This window comes from Ahaetulla prasina, chromosome 3, assembly GCF_028640845.1.
Source record: "Ahaetulla prasina isolate Xishuangbanna chromosome 3, ASM2864084v1, whole genome shotgun sequence".
In the NCBI taxonomy this organism is placed as follows: domain Eukaryota; kingdom Metazoa; phylum Chordata; class Lepidosauria; order Squamata; family Colubridae; genus Ahaetulla; species Ahaetulla prasina.
This window is the reverse complement of record NC_080541.1, coordinates 144922130-144948891: the sequence shown is the minus strand read 5'-3', so window position 1 is coordinate 144948891 and position 26762 is coordinate 144922130. Positions and strand designations below refer to the sequence as shown.

Genomic DNA, 26762 nt, shown 5'->3' with positions numbered 1-26762 from the left:
CTGTAGATATAGGAGATGCTGCAAAAGCTATCGATATTCGAGAGAACTTGAGGATTTTAGTTTCAATGTATCTGGGAACGTGGTGCTAGGTAATGGTTTGGTAGGCCAAGGAGCTGCCTGAACAAAACAAGGCATTGATGATTTGGTAGATTCTCACAGAAAAGACTACATAAAATTCCTAATAAGAATTGTTTTCCTTCATCCTTAGGATTTGGCAAGTTATGAAAGATAACTTCCATAACTATGAGTGTGTCTCAGTTGTTTTCATAATTCTTTCAGATATATAGGATTTAAATGTTGTAATCAGCAAGGCTCAGAAATGGATTGGAAATCAGTGCAATCGTTACAATACTGGAGTTATGTTGCCTTCTATTATATAGTAGATTTGGTTTCTTAAGAAGGACGCCAAATTATAGGAGCCTAATTCACCAATGAATAGTTGACCGAACCCTATGACTTTCACAATTTTCTGTGTGTTCCTGTTGCTGTGGAGACAGCTCTTCCAATTTTAATTGTATTTTATTTATTTATTTTCCTCTTGACCCTTTCATGCACACTGTAATAGTGTGCTCATTTAATGGTATTGGTGTCATGGGAATTGATGCCTCTGATTAGGGAAGCATTTTGCAATGGATTTTCCCATGAAATGCATCTGAGTGTTTGAGAACATTATTATAGAGCGAACATTTTATACAACTGTAAAAGGGTCAGTCAATGAGCATAAACGCTCAGTTGACAAGTCGGGAAATGAATGAGAAGACTGAACAGTCAGATAGATCACTAGAAATTGTTTTCATCTTTAGAATGTAGACTTGGAATGATTTGTGGGTGCCATTTAGGAGATCAAGTTTTGGACATAACAGCCAAGCAGGCAGCACTACAAAAATAATTAAAATAGTATTTTTCTGCATTATCAGTGCCTATTTTTTCTTCATTCTAATATATTGCATCTGTGCTATGTACACACACGACAACAATGGGTATAAGCAAGTAATTCTCATGATAATACTATGTGGGTCAAAACACTTGCTATACTACAGTATTAGGGTACTGCAAGACGTTCTGTACATAAATAATTTCATACATCAAACAACCAAGCTCAGGCAATCCCTGTCCAAACCAAAGCACTATCCAGACCCAAACTTGACCAGTGCAATCTTGACCAGTGATAGCGAACCTTTTTGGCATCGAGTGCCCAAACTGGAATTTGCATGCATGTGCGTGCACTGGAGCGCTGGGAACCCAAAGACCAGCTGACCAGTGCCCATGCGTGTGCTGGTCAGCTGGTCTTCGGGTTTCCGGCACGCGCATGGACACTGGCCGGCTGATGTTTGCACATGCCAGTCCACCAGAAACCCAAAGACCAGCTGGCTGGCGTGCTCATGCCTGTTTTTGGGCTATTTTCAGGCCGTTTTCTGGTGCTCCAGCGCCTGCGAAGACCAGCTGGCTGGCATGCTTGTGCGTGCTGGAAACCAGAAGAGCAGCTTGTGCCCACAGAGAGGGTTCTGCGTGCCACCTCTGGCACTCCTGCCATAGGTTCACCATCACAGATCTAGGCAAAGATGTCCCTGAATGAGAGATAATGAAGAACTGGCAGCACACAGCAAAATAAAAGAAGAGGAACAAAGTAACTGAGACATTGTTGGGCTGTTTAGTTCTGGCACACTTGAATTTAAAAATGGCAGCAACAGTAAATGGGAAGAAAGGAAAACGCAACTAATAGGTTTGTGGGCTAGCATATAACCGCATGGGAAAGAGAGGACAATTGAAGCCATCTTGTTCTACTTGCCACACCAGATCCATTTAAAAGTCGGCCTTGGTTGAAATGTGGAAGAAACAAGAAGTTTCAGTTCATGCATGCTATGATTTAGTCAAACCCCAGTGCCACATTGTGTTTATTCCATGCACTGAACAAAGGATATTATCCATTTTGTGCACACTCTACACACATATGCATGAATGAATTACTTGATCTGTCATTCCAAAAGTTTGAGGCAGGACTCCTTTAAGCAACATGGGATATGTTTGTAAACTTCCAAGGAAAAACATTTTCCCCCCTATTTTTCCTATTTGGATAGAACGTTCTTGTAGGCTGGAGGTTCTGAGGGATGTAATCTGAGAAACTAGGCTGTTCTCTCATTTCGTAGGGCCTCTGGCTCAGACTGGTAAGACAGTCTGTTATTAACAGCAGCTGCTTGCAATTACTGCAGGTTCAAGCCCCACCAGACCCAAGGTTGACTCAGCCTTCCATCCTTTATAAGGTAGGTAAAATGAGGACCCAGATTGTTGGGGGCAATAAGTTGACTTTGTATATAATATACAAATGGATGAAGACTATTGCTTGACATAGTGTAAGCCGCCCTGAGTCTTCGGAGAAGGGCAGGATATAAATGCAAATAATAATAAAAAAATTCGGAAGGGGCCAGGAAGATAAGTTGATTTAGTCTCACAATAAATACTCTAAATACTTGATGTTTGAAAGCAACAGATGTTGTATTTTATATTCTTTCTTGCCAGTGGTGATTGAATAGGGTTGCTTATGTGAATCTAAGGATGCTCCCTACAGAGACAATGACTACAGTGGCAGACTTTAGAACATATTCAAAAACAGGCAGAATTTTGGATAAAATAATGCTTTCAAACTTTTTAATCTAGATCTTTTCTAAAGGATTGGTTAGTTAATTTTATAAAGATAGAATGTAAACTAATCTAATATAACTGACAGATTGTTATGATGGTTCTCTTATTAACCTGAAATACTTTTTTACTGGTGTGTAACAAAATTGGAGCCTGCAAAAACAATAAGGATATGAAAATTATATTAGCAATAGCACTAGCACTTAGACTTATATTCCGCTTCACAGTGCTTTACAGCAGGGGTCTCCAACCTTGGCAACTTTAAGACTTGTGGACTTCAACTCCCAGGATTCTGGGAGTTGAAGTCCACAAGTCTTAAAGTTGCCAAAGTTGGAGACCCCTGCTTTATAGCCCTCTGTAAACAGTTTACAGAGTCAGCATATTGCACCCAATAATCTGGGTCCTTGTTTTATCGATCTTGGAAGGGTGAGCCCATCAGGATCGAACGGCTGGCAGTTGGCAGAGTTAGCCTGCAATAATGCATTCTGCATTCTAATCTCTGTGCCACCATGGCTCAGTTACATTAAGTATAACTGAACATCTGTGCAAGATTACAAGGCTTGAGTTAAGCATTTTTCCTTTCTGAAAGGATATCATTCTCCCATCTTGGCAGGAAAAGACATCCAGTTGGAATGCCATTGCTGCCTGCCATTTTCCTGTTTACTGGATAGGTTTCTGGGCCTTGCTTGAGATAGTAGTAATCTCAGAAGCATACCTAAGCATAATCCTGTTCCTCATTCTTGCAGAACAGTCACATATAGATCAGATATTACAGATCTACTTTAAACAACCATTGAATCTTAGAAGCTGAGTAAGACAATTGACAAGACTTAAGATAAACGTGTGTTGTAGCAACGTGGGAGAGGAAGGGTGTTTGTGTTTAGGAAACATTTGAAAATGTGAATGGTCTAAATTGTCATTGCTTTATTTAAGCACTACAGCATCTGATTTAACTTAGTACAGTTTCTAATCTTTCAGCAGAAGAAGAAGAAGGAAGAGAGATAAAAGAATTTCGGTGCTTGACAGAGGAAAAAAGTATCACAAAGAGTTTGTGCAAAGCATCTGGTATTTAATAAGAGCAGCATTTTCAACCCTTTAATATTATTTCTCCCCTTTTGATTATAAAAGGTATAAGGCAAGGAAAACACATACCTCCACACAACTATATCACTATTTTTACAAGACCAAATAACTTCAGCAATTTAATCTCAGTGTTAGGAAAAGGATCACACCAGCCACTTCAGAGCTGTGTCTATAAGCGAGTTTTTGTAAAGTCTCATGACGTGCTCCCTGGGTGCTAAATATTGACAAGCATGCTCGAGCAAGCAGGATCAAGCTTGGAGAATTAACACAGCTCAGGTTCTATACTGACACAGTAACCTGAGTCTGAAAACTATTATTCTATTCCATTTGCCTTGGTATTACAGTTAATACTGTCCAGTTGAATTTGGGATTTTTCTATACTGTAGTTTGCAGATTATCGTACTTTATATGCTAAAGCCTGTAGACTAACTGCAACAGGAAACTGTGGGAAGATATAAATATCTTCAGAAAGTTGCTAACACTAAAAAGTAAGGTACTTTTATATTTTAATATACAAAAGTATTATATATAATATTTTAATACTTTTATAATTTTGCACCTCCTATAATTCTTTTTTTTTTTTTTTACCCTGGGCAAATTTTTTTTATTTTCCATAATAATTCCCACAATTTGACCAGTGTACAATACAATCACTTATCCAACAATCGATCCTATACTCAAATTATACTCAATCAGGGCTGCTCGACCGCCACTCCCTCCCTTAATCCTTTCTACCCTTCTCATCCTTCTTCGACTTTCCCCACCATCCTTCTCCTCGCTTTCCTACTTCCCCGCCTCTTTCCCACTTCTCACTACCATCTTTTCTAACCCTCTATTTTCTTCTCCTTCTTCTCCTCCTATCCTTTCTTCTCCCTCCCTTCTTTCCTACCTACCTACCTGCCTGCCTACATACTTTCTTCCTTCTTTACTCCTCTTTCCTTACCCTTTCCCTTCGTGAGTGGTTACCGAGCAGTCCCGACTTTACACCATTCCAACTTGTTTAATTCTACCATTATTCCTGTACAATGGCAATCAATCAATTTATAAGCTTCCCCTTCCCCCCCCTTCCCCCCCTCCTCACCCCCCTCGAGACTTCCCAGAACAGAATACAGGATATTGTAACTAACAAACATAATCTAAAATATAACATAAAACATATTCCATTCCACACCATCACACCATCACACTATCAATTCCCTTCTTTCTTAAACTCACCTCTTATAATTCTTTAATGATTTTCAAGGTCTGCCATGGGGGGGGGGAACACGCACATGCGAGTGTATCTGAGAGAGAGAGAGAGAGAGAGAGAGTATTTAAAAGAAATATTCTATATGTCATTTATTTTAGGTAGCTTTCCTGAATGATTTTTTTAAATGAAAGTTTCATAAAAAAAAAATCCTCTGTAATTTAAAAGACATTCAAATGCAAAAGAAACTGTGTTCCAATTCAAGCTTCAATGGCTTCTGTGGGTTTTTTTTTTTTTAAAAAGGCTTCAAACTATACAGTTTGAAGAAAGAAATATTTAGAAATCGTTATAAAGCCATAACTACAAGCAAGTGCGCTTGTTACACAAGAAGACTCCACATCTGTCATCTAGTGTTTTTAATGTTCATCGTAGTTATTAGCTGAAGAATCCTATTATTACCATTCTGCAAGTAAGCACCATTCTTGAAATTGATTGATGTTTACAAATAAAGAACATTTATTATATGTTGCCAGTTCCTAGGAACCAATTCTGTAAACCAGAATTCCTCCATAGAAATGATGACACCTTATCTTTCTGGAACTAATCACTGCAGAGAGAGAGTTAAGAGGGTGGGAAAAAAACCCACCACCAATTCACTTTACCCACCCCAAAAGAACTTTCATTTCACTGTATGACCGCTCAGCTGCATAATGATATGTTATTTTTTATCTGCCAAAGGTAACATCAATAGAAAATATCTTTCTTCTGCTAGAGAAATAATTTTGCACTTGGCAATATAAGGATTTTATGCTATGGAGAAGCTGTCTGAAAATAAATGTATGTAGTATTGGAGTATCTTTTATTTGGCCGTGTGAATGAACTATGTGTATTGCTTGGCAATTGTATTTTGGGATCCAAGACAGAAATTACTTTTTCTACAAAATGTTTCACATTCGAAATATTTCATGCCCGAAAGATGTTCTTACAACTTTGCGAGAAGAGTTTTAAGCTCAAAACGGATTTGAATGGATTTGAAACTGGGATTTTTGGGCTTGAAATTGGTTCCTTTCAACGTCTGAACACTTTCAGAATCGGCCAGAAGACATTCTGTGTTATGAACTCAGAAACAGAGAGATTCAAGCATGATCCCCCCCCCCAAATTTGAAATGTTTTGCATCCCAGTAGTGTTTCTTACATATCAAACTTTGGATATCTGGATCTCCTGAAGATTGTTTGTTAGCTTTGGTGGCATTTTCATATGATTGGTTCTGTTTTAAATTTGCAATAGTGCATTGCCTAGAGAGAGAGAGAAAATCAAACAGTAGGTTATATTCCTTCAACATGAATATGGCACATTCCCTGCTCCATCTCTCCCCCCATCCACCCCCACCAGTTCATTTAGTCTTCACTTGGCTTTCCACAATGAATAAATTGATGTGGAAATGAATTCTTTGCACCTGGGAACAGGAATGACCATTGGAAAATATTGCAGGACCAGAACAGATACATATTACTACTTCTTCATCAAGGAAATGATATCTTCCCTGCATCAAAAAAGCAGTTACAAAGAGTATCAGTGTCATCTCAATAACCCTGCCTTTATGTACTTTATGATTCTGAATTAATGAGTAATCTCACAGATTGAAGATATACCCCATTCTCATTATTGCTATTATTCTTTATATTTTTAATGGAATACGCTGTACTTTAGTTTGCTAATCAGAATATTAAGAATACTTTGTCAAATGTACTTACGTACCGAAGCCAGTGGAGATTCTGTAGCATTAATGCAATTTATAATAAAAGTTACTCATTAAAAATGAAATAAATTATTCTGATTACTCAAGTATGTTTGTTCTCTAAATTTGATGTAGTGCCATTTTTTTAGCTATTTATCTGCTAAATACTTATTTGATATTGAATAGAGCTGATAATATAATGCCCAATTTATTAGCAATAGCAATTGATAAAAAAATGCTGAATGCTGTCCTTTGGTTAACCTGAGTCGCTGATAAACTATGACGCTTGTTACCTAGTTGCTCTATGAGCATAGACAAACTCTTCTATATGTAATTATGAAGACAAAATGCGCTGTTGGAAAAACGAATTGATTTATGAGTTACTGAAACTAATGTGGGCTCTTCCACACAGATGCTTTGCTTTGGGAGGAAATCGTATTGGCATGAACCATGCTGCCCACAGCATGCCCTTAATGAGAATTTGGAATGAAGATATGCTGTACTTAGTCTGTACAGCTTCTCTGCATGCCACCATAAGGGCAGTGACTGGTGGGTTTTCCCTGGCTGAAATTCAAATGTTGCCAACCAGAGAGAAAGCTGCTACCAATCATGATACCGATTATGTGCTGGAGTGGCGCTTGAAAGATCCAAGTGCTTTCTAATTTTTCCTCCTCCCCCAAAAGGCTGTCAACCTATTGATCTAACAACAACTAGGCAGCATCAAAGAGTTTGAGCCTCTTTATTGCAACACAATGACTGCTTACATTTGCGCAGCCTAAGTGCAGCATTGGGTATTTTTGAATCCAAGATTCAAGAAAGTTTTTTTCTTGCATGCGAGAGATGTATTCATCTCTAGGATGCTCTCAGTTTATTGATTGATTGATTGATTGATTGATTGATTATCCTAATGAACTGTTAACCTACCCGTTGCATGCCAGAAAAAAAAAATGCATTTTTTTCTCTTTCTTGGCTGCCATCTAATGATCATTTGGATTTCTGCAGGGAAAAAGCCTGGATAAATGTTGCAGAGCTGGACTTTGAAAAAAAATCTCTTTATTGATTGTTATGTTGAACCCCAACATACATACAGCTCTGATCATCCAAAAAGACAACAGAAGAAAGATCTTGAAACCATATCTCTACCAGGTTACATTCTGCAATTCACTGAACTTTTCAAAACATTATTCCGTAAGGGGATGAAATAAGAAGTCAAATGCCACTCAGGTTGGAATTTTCGACTTTGCAGACTACAAAAGAACAAGTCCTTATGAAATCCTCAATGATATGTTCTAAACCATAGAAAGACTGTGCAATTTCAAGACTTCCTTTCCTCTAGGTTAGCGAGCTGAGCAATCTCTTTGAAAAAAGACAAAAAGGAAGTGACTGTGGAAGTTGAGGCTGAGGCTCCACATTTTGGAGGAAGCTCACCAGCTCATGAACCAATTTAATCCGTTTTTAATCCGATTTGAAGCTATTGTTCTTATCGCTATTATAGCAACTGTTCTGTCTGCCTTGCGTCACCACAGTTGCTAGTCACAGCAACACCACAGTTATTTTAATGAGTAACTTTTATTATAAATTGTATTAATGCTACAGAATCTCCATTGGCTTCAGTATGTAAGTACATTTGACAAAGTATTCTTGATATTCTGATTAGAAAACTGAAGTACAGCGTATTCCATTAAAAATACAAAGAATAATAGCAATAATGAGAATGGGGCATATCTTCAGTCTGTGAGATTACTCATTAATTCAGAATCCTAAAGTACATAAATACGGAGCAGGGCCTCTTGATGTAAAAACAGACCAAAATGAGACAAGGCGTTTATATTTTAGCCTACTAGGGTCATATATAGGAAACTCAATAATTGTGCAAAAAACATGTAATATCACAACATACCGGTTGCCCAACTGTAACTGATCAAGTTGCCATCTTCCACTGAGTCACTTCAAACCCCCTTGCTCCGTGCATTAGGGATTGTCCCAGATAGGTGGACTTTTATTTCTTGGGAAAAACACTACTTTCTTGCAAAAACAATTTGGACAATATTCAAACTGGCTCCGTAAGCAAGTCACAGAGACAGACCCTCTTCTCTGAGCATATGTCCTCAATAGTAAGAAGGCAAAGGATTTATTTATTTGCTAGAGTTGTTGTGGCACTTTTTCCCCATTGGATGAAACACATTTTGGAGAAAGCTCACTAGCTCATGAGCCAGTTTTAATCCGTTTTTAGTCCAGTTTTACTCTATAATAACAATAGCATTTAGATTTATATACCGCTTCACAGTGCTTTACAGCCCTCTCTAAGCGGTTTACAGAGTCAGCATATTGCCCCCAACAATCTGGGTCCTCAGTGTACCAACCTCGGAAGGATGGAAGGCTGAGTCAACCTTGAGCCTGGTGAGATTCGAACTGCCAAACTGCAGGCAGCAGGTAATCAGCAGAAGTAGCCTGCAGTACTGCATTCTAACCACTGCTCTTTTGTTTCTATGGCTATAATAGCAACTGTTCTATATCCCTTGCACCATCACAGTTGCTGGAATATACAGAGCAGGGCTTCTTGATGTAAAAAACAGTAAGAAGGCGAAACAAAATGAAACAAGACATTTATATTTTAGCCTACCAGGGTCACATATAGGACAACTTAACAACTCACAAGTTTTATGTTCCATTTTTTCTATTTTTTACTTTGACATTTGTTACTTCTTTAAACTTCCAGCCTAGTTGCATTTACTTTTAGTAAGGCAGAATTTATTTTTGCATTTAGCCTCCATTCATAAAACTATTTTTCATTCCGTCTGGTCAAATCTGCTATGTGTAGCGCTGTTTATATTGTTTGATTTTTGGAGGAATGGAAGGAAATATATCTGACTCGAAAGGTGTTTAAATGAACATTTTTTTTAACACTCTGTAATGTTTTGACCCAGTTATTTTTCCATTTGTCTCATCAAGTATTGGAATAACAACAAGATTTATAAGAAATATGTCGATCTTTTGTATATATTTGAAAATGGAGACAAATGTCTTATATTTCCCAGTACAATTCAAAAGGAGTGAGTGTGTTTACATTCACTTATTTGTATAAATAACAATTATTTATTTAATAAAATAAAAAATATTTTATAGTGATTAAGCTACTAGACTAAAAACCAGAACACTGTGAGTTCTAGTCTCACCTATAACATGAAAACACCCAGCTAGATGACTCTGGGCCAGACACTCTCTTTCAGTCCAATCACATCATAGGGTTATTGTTATGGGGGGTGGGGAAGGAGGAAAGAGTATTAGATATGTTTGCCACCTTGAGTTTTTCTTAAAAAAATAATAAAGGTCAGGTTAAAAAAAATAGTTGAGTGTTAGCATCTATCTTAGAAATCATATCAGTTCTTGAAACTGAAATTGGTGTTTCTAGATTGAAATATTTAAAACCTATTATATTTTTTTTAAAAAAACTTCCACTTTTAATAATGCTGAATTTTCCATGTTTTCTGTCTATATTTATTTCCATTTCTTCCAACTACAATCCTGAATTCTATTTATATTAATATGAGAGGTTGCAGATAATAATATGCAAAGGAAGGAAGGAAGGAAGGTGGGCAGGCAGGAAAGGCAGGAAAGAATTGTAGCACTTTGTATTAAATTATTATTGCAAATTTGTAATATATTTAGAAGGCACCTATTAATGTTCTGGTTATATGTGTATTTATCTCAGGATAATAAATGAATTAGTTAAAAGGCAATCAATTAAAATCTTTTATCATAAATTGGCAGTCTTAATTAATATACATTCATTTTGTATCGCTCTTCCACCATTCCCATGAGGGATGTTGAGCAGTGTGATAGTCCAGCTTTCACACATCAGCTAGGCATGTTGTACACACATCTGATGAATACAGCGAAACATTTCTATTCATGTATCCTCCGTATAATGTAGCACTTGCAGGCACAAATGGGTTGTGCCTTTCAGATTTTATGGTCATTCAGATTACTAAATTTAAACATAACCAGATGAAAAATTAATAGAAAGGAATATTTGTGCCACCAAAAAAAAAAGAAGAAGAAGAAGATAACGTGACTTTGGTAACTTAGCCCATTGATTCTGGCGGCTAATCATTTTTTAAAGACATAACATGTCATAACAAAAAAAAAAAATCTTTAGTAACCAAACAACAGAGAATACCTATGCATCAGATGCAGATACTAGAAAGAATAAAAATAGGAAGTAAGGAACTTACCTGTGATATTTAATAAACCCTTGTTGAGGGTGATCAGCATCTGTTATGGGAAGTATGCAGAAACATTGTGTTTTCGTGATAGAGCATAAGTACAATTGTATAAGTACAATTGACCATCAATTGTGTTGTAAATGTTGTACCTTGATGAACGTATCTTTTCTTTTATGTACACTGAGAGCATATGCACCAAGACAAATTCCTTGTGTGTCCAATCACACTTGGCCAATAAAATTCTATTCTATTCTACTGCATGCAGGTGATCTCAAATTAATCTGACATCTCCAAGATGATGTGTTCCCCATACCTAGCATAATGATAAATTTTGAAGTGCAGAAACTAATCATGACAGTCACTATATTAAGACCCAGAAGATAGTTCAAAAAGAAAAAGCATTTTGCTGCCCCACTATGCACCACTTTGTATGTTCACATGAATTGTGGCAGACTTTAATTGCCTTCAGATATTCCACTATACTAATTCTTCTCGTGAAAAACTCCCACAATTGAAGATTATTGGTAACTTGTGGCCTTTTATTTATACATTTTTTTTCCATTTGAGAAATAATCCTTAATAGGGTATCTTCTCATTGATTTGATCTCAAGCTAGTTCTGTTCAAACTCAATAATAATAATAATATTAATAATACTGCAAAATAGAATAGAATAGAATAGAATTTTTTTTATTGGCCAAGTGTGATTGGACACACAAGGAATTTGTCTTGGTGCATATGCTCTCAGTGTACATAAAAGAAAAGATAGGTTCATCAAGGTATAACATTTACAACACAATTGATGGTCAATATATCAATATAAATCATAAGGATTGCCAGCAACAAGTTATAGTCATACAGTCATAAATGGAAAGAGATTGGTGATGGGAACTATGAGAAGATTAATAGTAGTGCAGATTCAGTAAATAGTTTGACAGTGTTAATGGAATTATTTGTTTAGCAGAGTGATGGCCTTCGGGAAAAAACTGTTCTTGTGTCTAGTTGTTCTGGTGTGCAGTGCTCTATAGCGTCGTTTTGAGGGTAGTGGTTGAAACAGTTTATGTCCAGGATGCGAGGGGTCTGTAAATATTTTCACGGCCCTCTTCTTGATTCGTGCAGTATACAGGTCCTCAATGGAAGGCAGGTTGGTAGCTATTATTTTTTCTGCAGTTCTAGTTATCCTCTGAAGTCTGTGTTTTTCTTGTTGGGTTGCAGAACCGAACCAGACAGTTATAGAGGTGCAAATGACAGACTCAATAATTCCTCCGTAGAACTGAATCAGCAGCTCCTTGGGCAGTTTGAGCTTACTGATAATAATATATTACTGTATAATATAATATAATATAATATATATATATAATATATATATATATAATATATATAATGTATTATATATATATAATATATATAATGTATAATATAATAATAGAACTGATAATAATAATAATAGAACTGCAAAAAACTGTGCTATTTGGAACATCATATATTTTAAGAAAATACTTGGTTGATACCTAGGACGCTGGCAGCAACCTGTATCAACCATTAGTACCAGTCAGTCATATTTGTGACACAGCAGTTGGCTGAGTTTCATGTTTAATGAATAAAAGATAGTATTATTATTATTATTTATAATAATAATAATAGGGGGGCAGAGGTCGGCCCCGAGGCGCCTCACTTGTGGGGTGCCGCAGGGATCGATCCTCTCGCCCCTTCTGTTCAACATCTATATGAAGCCGCTGGGTGAGATCATCAGTGGGTTCGGTGTGAGGTACCAGCTGTACGCGGATGACACCCAGCTGTACTTTTCCACACCGGACCACCCCAACGAAGCTATCGAAGTGCTGTCCCGGTGTCTGGAGGCCGTACGGGTCTGGATGGGGAGAAACAGGCTCAAGCTCAATCCCTCCAAGACAGAGTGGCTGTGGATGCCGGCATCCCGGTACAGTCAGCTAAATCCGCGGCTGACCATCGGTGGCGAGTCATTGGCCCCGATGGAGAGGGTGCGCAACTTAGGCGTCCTCCTGGATGAACGGCTGTCTCTAGAAGATCATTTGACGGCCGTCTCCAGGAGAGCGTTCTACCAGGTTCGCCTGGTGCGCCAGTTGCGCCCCTTTCTGGACCGGGAGGCCCTATGCACGGTCACTCACGCTCTTGTGACGTCTCGCCTGGATTACTGCAACGCTCTCTACATGGGGCTTCCCTTGAAGGGCATCCGGAGGCTGCAGTTAGTCCAGAATGCGGCTGCGCGGGTGATAGAGGGAGCCCCTCGTGGCTCCCGCATAACACCCATCCTGCGCAGGCTGCACTGGCTACCTGTGGCCTTCCGGGTGCGCTTCAAGGTTTTGGTGACCACCTTTAAAGCGCTCCATGGCATAGGGCCGGGTTATCTACGGGACCGCCTACTGCGACCAGATACCTCTCACCGACCCGTGCGCTCTCACAGAGAGGGACTCCTCAGGGTGCCGTCAGCGAGGCAGTGTCGTCTGGCGACACCCAGGGGAAGGGCCTTCTCTGTGGGGGCTCCCACCCTCTGGAACGAACTCCCCCCAGGACTCCGTCAACTTCCTGACCTTCGAACCTTCCGTCGCGAGCTCAAGACACATTTATTCATCTGTGCAGGACTGGCTTAGATTTTAAATTTAGAGGGGTTTTAAATTGATTTTAATATTTATATTTTATATTTATATTTCTATTTTTTAATAATCTGGGCGTTAGAATAAGTTTTTTAAGGATTATTTTAATTTGTACATTGATGTTTTATATGCCTGTGAACCGCCCTGAGTCCTTCGGGAGATAGGGCGGTATATAAATTCGAATAATAAATAAATAATAAATAAATAATAATAAACAAACAGTGATACCCATTGTCATCGGGGCACTTGGGACCATGTCCAAGAATTTTTTAAAACAAATCAACAAATTGTAGCTTCTTGCAATAACACCAATGGAACTGCAAAAAACTGTGCTACTTGGAACATTGTACATCTTAAAAAGGTACTTGGTTGATACCTAGGACACTGGCAGCAACCAGTATCAACCATTAGCATCGGTCAGTGGTTTTGCGACACATTTTTAAATGATCAGTTGACTGAGTTTCATGTTTAATGAATAAAAGAAATAATAATAATAAATAATAATTCTGTGACTGATGGATAAGTTATCAGTCCTGGAAAGTAATAACTATATAAATCAAGATACCTAAAAAATCCATATTCCAAAACATAAGGCATTATTTTTGACGTATAGAAAATAAGGAATCATACAGAGAATAGCATGTTTAAATTTGTTAAAACTGTAGCTAATAGGGCTGCAAAGATCATTTAAAAGAACAGTTAATGAAGTGCCCCTCCTCAACCCATTGTGGCAACCATAACCACTGGAAGGTTTATTGCAGTTGCTTTAAGGGTTTTAATAAAGGAGAATATTTGTAGATCAGGGTTGACATGAGAGGTCCACGATGCTCTCTGAGCATGCTTGTTTTCTTGCAGATGTTCCATTACGCAAGCTAAGTAACAACATCAGTACTAGTGACTTTTCTGGGTTCATGTATAAATACAGATTATACATTACTTGGATTGCTGGAGAAGTAAATTAGATATATGGGTACATGTAAGCAAATCTCAGCCTTGTAAACGGTGTAAACCTTGTAAACCTTGTAAACATTTCAGCAGATGTGGTGGCTTGACTGCTCAGAGGAGAGGCATTTTGTATACATAAATACCAGTGGTGAAATCTGAACTGGTTTAGTACCGGTTTGGTGGCTGCGCATGCACACTGCATGCGCAGTGCGCTCCATGCACCAAATGCGAGGTGCACACACACACACATAGTGCATGCCAAAAGGAGGCATGGGAAGGAAAGTAAGTAGAACAGCACGGGAGGGGGGTGATCAGCTGTGGCACATGATTGTCGGAGCTTGTTTTTTTACTTTTCTTAAAGCATTTTTTTACTATCTATTCAAGCGAATAGGTAGTATAACAATGGCTCAGCTGTGATCATCAGAGCCTTTTTTTTAACCTTTTAAAAGCATTTTTTACAACCTATTCCTACCATTCGGGTGGGAAAAGCGAGCGAGTCGTAAAGACGCAGGCAACCGGGTGATTGGATGGGCATGGGGATAGGGGCCAGGGATTTTTGTTACCGGTTCTCCAAACCACCTGCCACCATCACTACCGGATCGGCTGATCCGGTTCAAACCAGGAGCATTTCACCCCTGATAAATACACTTTTGCAAAATGCCCTTCTGAATTCTTTGCCCAAATTAATTGATGAAAGTACATCATGTTGAAACCTTCAGTCAGAGCATAGAGACAAGAAAGCCAGCCAGGTATTGAAAATAACAAGACAATTGTTTTAACAAGTTTCTAATGTATATTTTTGATTACATATGGTGCTTGACAAATGTTTCTGTTGCTGGATGATCTATTATTTTCCCTTCAGTTATAGTCACCCTGAAATTATTTTGTAATGCCACCCAAATTGAAGTCGACAAAATATTATACTAATAATAGAAGAAACTCCTTGTCATGTGATAAGAATACAGAATAAATGTCCTATGATGGATAAATCAGTTCTCTCTAAAATTCAACGTACTTAAAAAAAACGTTGAGTTCAGATTTTTCATGCACTATTGTTGATCTGGTTCACTCCAAACATTAGATTTCACTTCAAATTGATTTAAGCATAATTCCATTTGACCAAGAATCAAATAAGTTTTGTTCTAAAAAGAAGCTCTTAATTTTATCAAATTATAATTTTAAAAACCCTTTCAGGATAAAATCATTCTTAAGCTAAATCCTATGTAGTGATAGTGCCAAAAGAACTAATTCTACTCTTAGGAAATGTCCAAAATACATTAGAAATACTCACTTTGTTAACTTGGTAAATGCCATTTCTTTAAATAAGAAATTAAGTGTTAAGACTATAATATTAATTTCACTCTATAATATGGTAGTAGCCTCTCTTTTTGGGGTTCATTTTGTTTTTTTTTTAATGTAATAAGTTTATGTATAGTGGTTTTCTTCTGCATATAAGTGCATTCATTGGCCATTTTGAAAGTTCTGCTTGCTGCACTGTTTCATTAAGCTGATGCTTTATCGGGTAATTGTTTAAACATAAAGCCATAGCACTATCAAAAGGAAAGGTGAACTAATGGCATTTGCAAATGTCAGGGATTATCTTAACACTTTTATTATAGTTTATAAAAAGAAGGTTCAGGGCATTCCATAGCAATTATTTCCCCCAGAAATTGGTTATTTAAATAAATTGCTAATTATCTGGGTATGACAGTATTGAAAACCTTGCTAATGAGTTATGTGATAAGTGCAGCTTTTGAAGGCCACCTACAGGTGGAAAGGAGCAAAAGCAATATTCAATTATTATCCCAAATAAGATGATGAATGCAAATATCTTGTTTAAAATGTTTACACTGGCCTGTACGAACGTTTCCCAAATGTCACGTTGGATACTGGAAGTTTATGAAAAACGGTCTCTGTTGAGTTAGGCTTATTTGCTTGTTTGCCCTAATCCTTAAAAGGTCCAACTTAATTAGTATTTACATTAACATTTTACAATCAACGAATGGCAAATGTTTTCAGATTAATTCCCATATTGAATGCTGATATTTTCATGTATTTGATAAAAAATAATCTTTTATTGCTTACATTAAGCAATTAACATTACTGCAAACAAAATAACTTCATGCCGTGATCAGGATATCTTGCTGGAAGATGGGTGTGATCCAGGGTATTCAGATGGTTCGGACCGGTTCGGGTGAACCGGTAGCAGAAATCACTGGTGGGCCAGCCCACCCATCCCAGCTCTATGCTGTCCTATTTAGGTACATTTTTGAGGCCTGGTGCATGTGCGGAAGGCGTGTATGCGGCCGGGCGCATGCATAGAGGTGGGTGTGGTCACATTTTCGGTGCTGGGCGAACCGGTAGCTAAATTATGTGAATCCCACCTCTGGTATGATCCCAACTATGCATAGTTGTAAATTAGTTCCACTAACTGGTAAATGGTACCCATCACTCTGGTCTAGTTCCTCTTGCTTGCTTTCTAGTGATCAATATGAAACCATCCATCTTTTTTAACCAGAGTATTTCTCAGTATCATTGCTTGACACATTTTTTTTTTAAAAAAATCACATATTGAGGTTTTTGCTGAAAGAATAGAACTACAGCACTCAATCTCCTGCAAACCATTGAGATTCCTTCCTGAACAGGTAGACTAGGAAACGCAGACGTTATGAATTATCCTCTGTATGTCTTGCTGTTTGAATTTGGCACATCTGTAATATCGTGAAGTGGAAGCTCTTGAATGATATTGCAGATTGCAATTGGAGCCATCATAGAAAATGCTTTGTAATATAGGAGTAAATTAGGTCCTTGAGCAAAATCCAGATGAAATAGCCTCCTCAGGTAAAGCAGCCGGTAATTGACCAAGAATTGTAGCCCGTGGGGTTTGACAAGAAATTACACCAGGTGAGGAGCATTAAGGTTCAGCTCAGAAAACTATCAGATCATCCTAAGGTAGAGCCTAAGCACTTTAAGAGCTAGTTTCAAGTGTAATCAATACCTTATATTTTGTCTCAAAAATAAAAAGGAACCATTGCATACATTGAGGCTCAGGATAATATAATCAGTGCTTTGAATTATGTCAAAGACAGTAATTAACTCAGAGACAACGAGAAACTGGCACATGTGTTGAAACACAAGTATAATGCACTCATGATTATTCCATCAGTGCTTGCACACATATTCATGCACAGACACACAAACTCTCACTATACAAATAAACCCCGTGCTCATTTATACTGCTGTTGCTCGTTTTTCTTTTAATAACAGCACAGTAACCAAAATTACCCACAGTTCATGAAAAATAAATTGTATATTTAATATTCTGTTAGCCCCCTTAGTTTATTCTTAGTTCATGTTTAATATAATGTTGAATGAATCTTAAATTTAATTTTGCAAAGAAGATCCATGCTGTAATTACTATAACATAAATAAATTAAAGCTAAGTTTTGCTATGCTGTGTGCAGTGTGCTACCGAGAGTTATGATCCAATTTCATTTTTATGCCAGGAACTCTAGACAATAGATATTGCGGGAAATATATTGTTTTTGCTTTTCCTGTATATGTTTCGTTTCTTTTGACAGGTTAGGAGAGCCAAACAGAGCTTTGAATTCCAAAATTAATGGTGGGTATGATGCAGGGGGAAAAGAAATGGGGCAATGGGTAGGTGACCTATGAATAAAAGTATTTATTTGAGTGAAACAGTCATCCAGATATGGTATATAATAAACATTAAGCACCAGATACCATAATCATAACTACATTCCAATTTATGTCACACCCTGCACCCACTAAGCCATATTGCTTTTGCTCTAGTGAACCACATCCTGTTTGAAACTTCTGACCACTTGTGCCGGGGAGCAGTTAATTTATGCACTTACTGTATCATATATGTACCAGAAACCATGGAATCGATGATCTGTTGGTGGTTCCTTGTCAGTAGAGTTCATTATCATTTCCATTAACTTGTTATCACTGGGCAGGGACAGTCATGTTTTGTAAACGAGTAATAATGAACTAATTTTATGTTGTTGTTGCTTTTTTTTATTATTATTATTCCTGTTTAATTTAGTGTAAGGCAGAAGCATGTTAAGCCTCTGGAAATCGGGATATATTATTTCCTCTCTTGTTAGGCTGTCATGTTTACCCAAAATGAACGGCAAAACTGCTAATACCTGTGAATTTTATTATGATGAGAGAAAGGGCTTTGGAGAATTATGAGACAGAACAAAATTTTGGGAAATAATAATGTGCAAAAGATGCAATAGCTCTGTTTTCTGAATTAAGTGACAATCTTTCCTAGAGATGAATATGTCCCTTGAGATGGGCAGGATTACGATCTTGCTGCTGTTGATCAAGAGGTTGGGTCTGATAGGACTTGTGAGCCTAACTATCTGAAGAGATTCAAACAGAAGAAGAGTTTGTGAGTCCTTTTGGGATAGTCACAGGAGCCCACAAACAAGACAATGGACAGCAACGTCCTATTGTTTCTTCCCAACAAGAGGATTACAAATAGTCCTCAAATTACGGCCATAGTAGGGACCACAATCCTGTTGCTAAGCAAGGCAGTTTTTAAAAGTGAATTCTACCCAATTTTACAAATTTTGCCATAGTTGCTAAGCAAATTGCTGCAGAATTTGATTCCTGCAGTGGTTAAATGAATCTGGCTTTGGCCATTGATTTTGCTTGTCGGAAGCTGGCTGAGAAGATTGCAAATCACGTCTCACACACACACACACACACACACACACACACACACACACACACACACACTCGGGGATGCTGCAATCATTGTAAATACATGCCACTTGCCAATTTTGATCATGTGACTATGAGGATGCTGCAACAGTAGTAAGGGAAAGGACTGGTTGTAAGTCTCCTTTTTCAGTGCAGTTGAAACTTTGAACAGTCACTCAATGAATGATTGTAAATCAAGGACTACCTATGGTAGAATATCATAGATGGGAAAAATGGTTGTACTATGATACTCACTTTCTTTCTTTTGTTATTCATATCACTGTTAGTTTTCAGTCCTGGGCATATAAGATTCAAAGTGAGAGCTTTGGTGGGATTTATTTTTATATAAGTGTGGATAGGATTGTACTGCCATAACCCATCCATCCACCCTTAAGAAAAACTAATTAAAGAATGCAAGCAGAAGTATGCAAATCACAAGAACATGTTCTGTCATACAGCAAACAGCATTTTAGCACTTGAAAGCCTTTTTTGTAAAATGTCTAGGTGTAGGGAGGCTCTTAGCTTCTGGAAAGCATTGCTACATTGTACAGTGTTTTAAGTTCTAGAACTCTGTAAGTACTGGATCATCCTAATTTTAGCCATTGTCTATGTCTATGCAGATTCTCAGTCATCCAGGTCATGGTTGTCCCAAAGATGTTTTTTCAAGAGGCAAGTGGACTTTCTGGGGTTATTTTAAAAGACGTTTCACTTCTCATCCAAGAAGCTTCTTCAGACATTTAGCCATGTACTTTGGATGAACACCCTTCAGAGCTGAAGAAGCTTCTTGGATGAAAAGCGAAACGTCTTCAAAGAAAAACCAGAAAGTCCAGTTGCCTTTTAGAAAAGCATCTTTGGGATAGCCATTGTCTATCCACTGCAGGATGAAGGCCTCTTCTGCTTGTTTCCAACCAATATGGTCCTAAGCTTCCTTTTGCCAATTGGACCTGCAATACTTGCTGATGTCATCGATGGTCTCGTTCGTGGATGCTTTTTATCAAGTGGGATCCATTCTATGACTGCCTTGGTCCACCTGCCATCGGTTCTTCTTGCTATGTGACCAGCCCATTTCCATTTCAATTCTTTTACTCTCTTGATGATATCATGTTTTTGTTTGTCCTCTAATCCATGTGCAGATCTTTCTATCTTGTCTTGTAATGCTGAACATGTATCTTTCCATGGCTCTTTGTGCCACTCGTAGCTTTTGCATCGATTGGGAGGTTAGTGTCCATGTTTCACTGGCATATGTTAGAGCAGGTGGCACATGCTGTAAGTACTTGGAATCAATTATTCCTTGTGTATGATACACCTGTCAAAGTGTATGTATAAGATAATGATTTCTGCTCCGAAGTATTGAAGCATTCCATTTAAAGACCTGAGTTGCATTGAAAGGGCTAGCCTAAAGCAGCTGTTGAATTCAACGGATTTTGTTTTCTTTTGAAACCAGTGGGATGCTTCTGAATTATTCTTAAAAATGGGAGATCTCTTTCTATCACGTTAGTTTACAAACTGCTCGGCCATTGCAGGATTCACCACCAATCAAGTGAAACCTCAGAGCCAAACCTAATTCCCTCCTATGTTACAAACCCATTCTGTCAGCTGCACAGAACCTGTTCAGATGTAATTGGCATGCAGGGATATTTCTGTTCTGCATTTAGCCGCTGCTTCAAGACAAGCCATTTCTCCCATCCATTCATGTGTTTCAGGATCACTTCCGAATTATCATTTGGAAATCTGTGGATAGAAAAGACTTTCTGCTGAAGAAGCTTTTTAGGAACCCTTGCAGGAATGGGAAGATGACTTTGACTGCAGGCTGGGGGCTAAACCTACAGTCCTGTACATCTTTGTAATATCCTTGCTCTTTCACACAAGCAATGCCTAAGCAAGTCTGTAGCCCTCCTGACATCCAATTAGGCAGTCACTGAATTATTGATACTCTGCTTATTACTGGTTCCATTTTTAAACACTGCTTCTTGTACAACATTAGAAGAAGAGAAAAAAGAATCTTGCACTAGCATACTGGGGTTCGTAGTCAATTTTTGGTAGCTGCGTGGAAATCTTAAAAAAAAAAAAAAGACATTCCCTCCAGTGTGAAAGAGCAGTATGAATTCTAGAAGCCTCTTTGTGTTCTTCCTTTTCTCATTAAGATTGATTTTGTTAAGCTGACTGCAAATATCAAGCCATCCATTAAGGCCCATTGGGAATTCTTTGCCCTCTCTCTTTCTCTCGTTTGATCTTCTGTTTTGCTATGATCTTTACTTTTGCTCTTTAAGGTTATTTTTTTTTTAAAGGACAATTTTGGTCAAACATTGGTCACTATTCATTAAGACGATGATAATTTTCCACCTGCTGTTTAGACTTAAGTGCCTCATTAGGCTTCCTCCTTTCTCTAACCCTCCCCGCCTCCACCTCTATATATTTTGGCTTCAGCAATGTTTCTGATGGTCTGAGAGGTATAATTTATCTGCACCGTCCCACCAAGGCAAAGCAAATTATCTGAGCCTTCCTTCTTTGTGGCTCATGTTTCTTGGTCCATCTAAGACAGCCTGAATCCTGGTTCTGGAGCAGATGCATATGGGGCGCGAGTTCATTCTTGAAAACGGGGGATGTGCCAAAGGAGGTGAATAATGAGGAGGAATCTGTGCTGAAGCAGCTGAAGGTGGCATAACCCTAGAGGATAATTCATATGCTGAATCAGGAGCAGATGTCAATAAAGACAGCTTGTCTGAGTATTTGGATGCTGATTCAGTAGCAAGTTGCATTGATGGGATAGGCTTGTCAGACAACCTGTTTGTAAAGACCAATGTTGACTAGAAAAATGGTGGGTTGTTAGAGGGAGGTGACGTTTTCCTGGAGGCAATAAGCACAGAAGAAACGTCTTTCAAAAATGACAACTCAACAGATTTTTTTCTGGGTCCTATGGAGAAATCCTATCAGCAAACAGATTTTTTTTTTTAAAGGCAGGGGAATATTTTCCAAATACTTGAGACATCTCAGTGTGGCCATATTGCTTACACATCATGCCAAAATGCAAAAGTGAAGTTTTTGGAAATGCAGTCTGGGGATGAAGCCTACCAGCCCACTCATTCAATAAAGGAGCTCCCAACAGTAAGAACAGTATTGTGTGGATATATATCTGCTGTGGAGGTTACTCTAAGGAATGAAAATATTGTGTTTATATTATGTTATTATATTCACCAAAGTATAGAAAACTATTTTTGGACAATAAAAATTCCCCAAGTCAAACCTGCTGATTGCTCGGAAAGGTACATCCTTATTAGGCCATTATTATTGTATTGTACTCATCTTCATTGGGTATATAGCATGTAGAAGATTATTAACTCAGGTATGCATAAACCAAGCATAAACCAAGTCACAGTTAGTGTCACAAGTTGAGGGTGACTCTACTAAGTGTTCTAGTGTCCACTTAGATGTCACTTAACTGTCATTAGATGTCACTTAACTGATATGAGATGCATCTTCCCATGACTCCAGGGAAGTTGACTGCAAGTTTTGAACATGGTAACCAAAGTTCAGAAGGGTTACTTCTGAATGATTATTTTAAATGCAATAAAAGGAAGAAGACTTAGATCAGTGTTGTCAAACCTTTTCGGCACCGAGCATCGAAATGAGAGTGCATGTGTGTGCCGGAAACCAGAAGAGCATCTGCCTGTTGCCCATACGGAAGATAATCTTCCAGTTTCCAGCACATGCATGCGCAGCAGCCAGCTGGTCTTCACACACACATGCATGCCAGAAACCGGACGACCAGATGGCTGGTGCGCATACACGCGCCAGGAACTGGAAGAGCAACTGCATGCGCACCAGGCAGCTGCTCTTCCAGTTTCCGGTGCTCCCAAATGTGTGAAGAGCAGCTGGCTAGCGCACCGGAACCCAGGACAGCAACAGCTGATGGCTCGCTGTGCCCTGAGAGATGGCTCTGCGTGCCACTTCCAGCACGCATGCCGTAAGTTCGCCATCACGGCCTTAGATTCAGGAATAATAGGAATTAAGTCAATTTTTTTTTTCTGTTTCTTTGTTCTGATCCATCTGTACTTTTTACCTGCACTGTTCTGGAGAGGTAAGTTTGGCATAGCACAGTTCTGTTGTATGGTTTAACTTAGGGATAGAGGAAGCTATGGCCATTTACATACAATCTATAGAGATCTTGTAGTTTAGCATTTTCCGGAGGATCCAACTCTTGCTAGTAGCATTGAATGTACATCACCTGGGTTCATTTTTTAATGTTGACAATCATTGGTAAATTTTATATAAAGGCATGTGTCCATATATATACACATAAATTAGTGAGTTTGAAAATTAGAGGCGAGACCAGGACAGGTTCTACTATGGAACAGTCTTGAAGAAGACTAATTGTATAGATAAGAACTCAAGGGTTAAAAAAAAGGCCAAAAGCAGAGGAGAAAGAAATAGTCTTGTCTGAGAATTCCTGCCTTCACTAATGAACTCTCTTTATTTACACAGGAAATGCCATCAGACCAATAGCTCTTCGAGCTGTTTCTGCAATTGCTAGAGCTCTTCCTGGTTTTCCTATCTTAGCAACAGGAGGCATTGACTCAGCTGAAAGTGGCTTGCAATTTCTTCATAGTGGTGCTTCTGTTTTACAGGTATTTCTCTCTCCCTCCCTCCCTCTTTGAAACAGTACAAGAATTTGCTTTGAAGAGAGATCCATTGTTGTCTATCGTTTATTTAATTTACAATCTATCTTTCTACCATAATTGGCTTAGCAATAGACGAGAATAAATATGAAAAAAATACCTAAAATGTTAACAATTGTAAAACATAAGTAGGAGACGTTAATCATTATAAACATGAAATCTAAAATACTTGCACAATACCAGTATCACAAAAACTGTTTGTAAATATCAGGTGGATCTCTAAATTAATATTACATACATTTTGGTTATTGCTCTTTGACGAGGATATATAGAACTGAAAAAAGCACAGATGAAGGTAATCAAAATAGAAAAAAAATGAGCAAGAATCCTATGTATAAACGTGTATAATTTATGACACTTTTTAAAAATAGCAGATAAACAGGTATATGAGGAAAGTTATTACAATCAAGGATGATGAAAAAAAAGTAAATGGAAGTTTCCCCCTATTTCACAATAGCATCTGTGTTTATACAGTGAATAAAATGGTAAAAAGGTATTAAACCGATTTAATTAGTAATGCTCTGTCCATAACCTGAAGAGTTTAAAAGGAGATTAGAGAAATTTATTGAAAATAAGATTATCAGTGGATAATCATTATAGAGATATATTACTTCTAGTATTAGAGGTAGTATTGCTCTTAATGCCAGATGCAAGACTAGATAATAGGAATCTTGCTGTTATATTCATATCCTCCCTGAGGCTTGCCATAGGCATGCTGAACTTGATAAGCCTTGGGTCTAATCCAACAAAGTTCGTCGTATTTTATTTGGATTTCAGACAAATTATCTTTCAATTTATTTTATGGAAATCTTAGAAAGCTGGTAAAATATAAACTAGCAATGTTACAGCTAGATCGATTTGGTACATATAAAAAGAGCGTTCATCAATTGTTTTTCATCAGTCCCAAGAAAATGTATGTCATAGAGTTCTGGCTAACATAAATTAGTTAGATGACAGAGAAATGGAGATGCTCATTGTCTCTACAAATAATTTGATCTTTGACTGAAAAAAATCTGGATGATCACTAAATTGCAGTAAAAATGTATATGGAAAATAACTCTTAATTTACTGTCTAGCATAGTAGAAAGAGAGCTGTGTTGTCAAAAGTCAGGAGTCGGGTAACACCTTTTCCAATTAGCACATCTCCAACCAATACTAAAGTTTATGCTTTTTAATAAAATGTTGTCAATTTTTGGCATTTTCACTTGCAGCAGACACTCATGGTACCTAAGAGGATAATGATTGGAATTGATTTTTTTTTTTTTAAAAATGGATGGAAGGAGAAATAGTCAAAAAGGAGCATGCAAGACCTTCTGCTTGCAGTGTTCACCAGGAAATGAGAATTATTATTTCCATCAGTGAAAATACAGAAACCCGAGGCACAGAGGAATTGGGGGGGGGGGGAACCAGACTCAGACAGTCTCAGATAGAAAGAAGTGGAATTGTCAATGCTTTAAAAATTCTGTATTTTAAAGCTAAAAAAAAATATGTTTGTTTGGGCAGATTTAAAAATTGTGTCACTTGCCTTAAGTCAGAGAGGTAGGGAAAGTTCCACAAATCTTGCAAGATTTTGGAAATCTCACGGAGTCGTTCACAACTCCAACATTGCGTAACATTTGACAAACATGTGAGAGTTCATCCGTAAAAAAATATCAGTTTTGACAGTTCAGACCTTATTTTGGGGTACAACCGATTTTCAATCTCTTTGGAAAGTCTGAGAAGTTGTTCTGAAAAATCCTTTAATTCCTAAAATCCTAGAAATTAAAAAAGTAAGGCGCTCTCGCTCTCTGTGTGTGTGTGTGTGTGTGTGTGTACAGCCTTTCCTTATAATTAATTAAACTGAATTAATTAATAAATATTTCTGTGTGTGTGAGAGAGAGAGAGAGAGAGATTTCATTCAAATTTTAAATCAATGTGTTAAATGTTAAATATTGTCTAGCCACAGATAAAATTATTTTATGGATCAGATTCTCATCTTTAAGGGCCGTGATAGCTCAGGCTGGTAAGAAGCCTGTTATTAGAACACAGCAGCCTGCAATTACTGCAGGTTCAAGCCCGGCCCGAGGTTGACTCAGCCTTCCATCCTTTATAAGGTAGGTAAAATGAGGACCCAGATTGTTGGGGGGGGCAATAAGTTGACTTTGTAAATATACAAATAGAATGAGACTATTGCCTTATATACTGTAAGCCGCCCTGAGTCTTCGGAGAAGGGCGGGATATAAATGTAAATTTAAAAAAAAAAAGTTACTAATATTGTCAGAAACTTTAAGTCTTAGAATATTATAAACAATGTTCCCTCCCTCCCCCCTTTTCTTTTATTCTTGATCTGGAGCAGCATTGATGGTGCTCCAGATCAAGAGAGCAGTATGAAAAAAAGAAAAAAATATGATCAGCAGGGGAGTGTTCCATTGATTTCATTTATGACTATTAATTAGAACTGAATCTCAACCATAGGACTGTATAACTTTCTACAATTTGTCACACAGCCCCTGAAGATTTCCATTAAAATGTTAGATTAGCTGAAATGTATTATAGTGTTCCTTCCAACTTGCTTAAGGATTTTGATTTGACTTCAAAAACTGATATCTTGATTAGTTTGTTAATGTATAACTTGGCAGAATGATTAGATGGGTGAACGGGTTTGTTATTAATTTATCTGAAACTTGCTTATAATAATACATTTTTAAAATATAACAGAATCGAGAGCCAAAGAAACCTACATAATAGATTGGCATTCTTACTATCTTTGGAGAATCACCAGAATTGGAATTAGTGAGGCAAGACCAAATCACTGTAGTGCATGAAAAAAAGATCAACAATTTTCTTTTTGCAAAATGATTATCAAAAACTTCAAGGTAGGATAATTTTATGTAGAGTGCAATAACAGCATTGTTTTTAAAAAAAC

General features: G+C 37.7%; 1 protein-coding gene across 2 annotated transcripts in view; it reads left to right on the top strand.

The window, feature by feature from the left end:
• The window catches only part of DPYD (dihydropyrimidine dehydrogenase), a 684632-nt gene that overhangs the window by 577653 nt on the left and 80217 nt on the right, over positions 1 to 26762 (top strand). For both annotated transcript variants that reach the window (XM_058176033.1, XM_058176032.1), the window contains one exon: positions 23664 to 23806. In XM_058176033.1, the coding sequence (XP_058032016.1) occupies positions 23664 to 23806 (143 nt within the window). The remainder of the gene's footprint in view (positions 1 to 23663; positions 23807 to 26762) is intronic.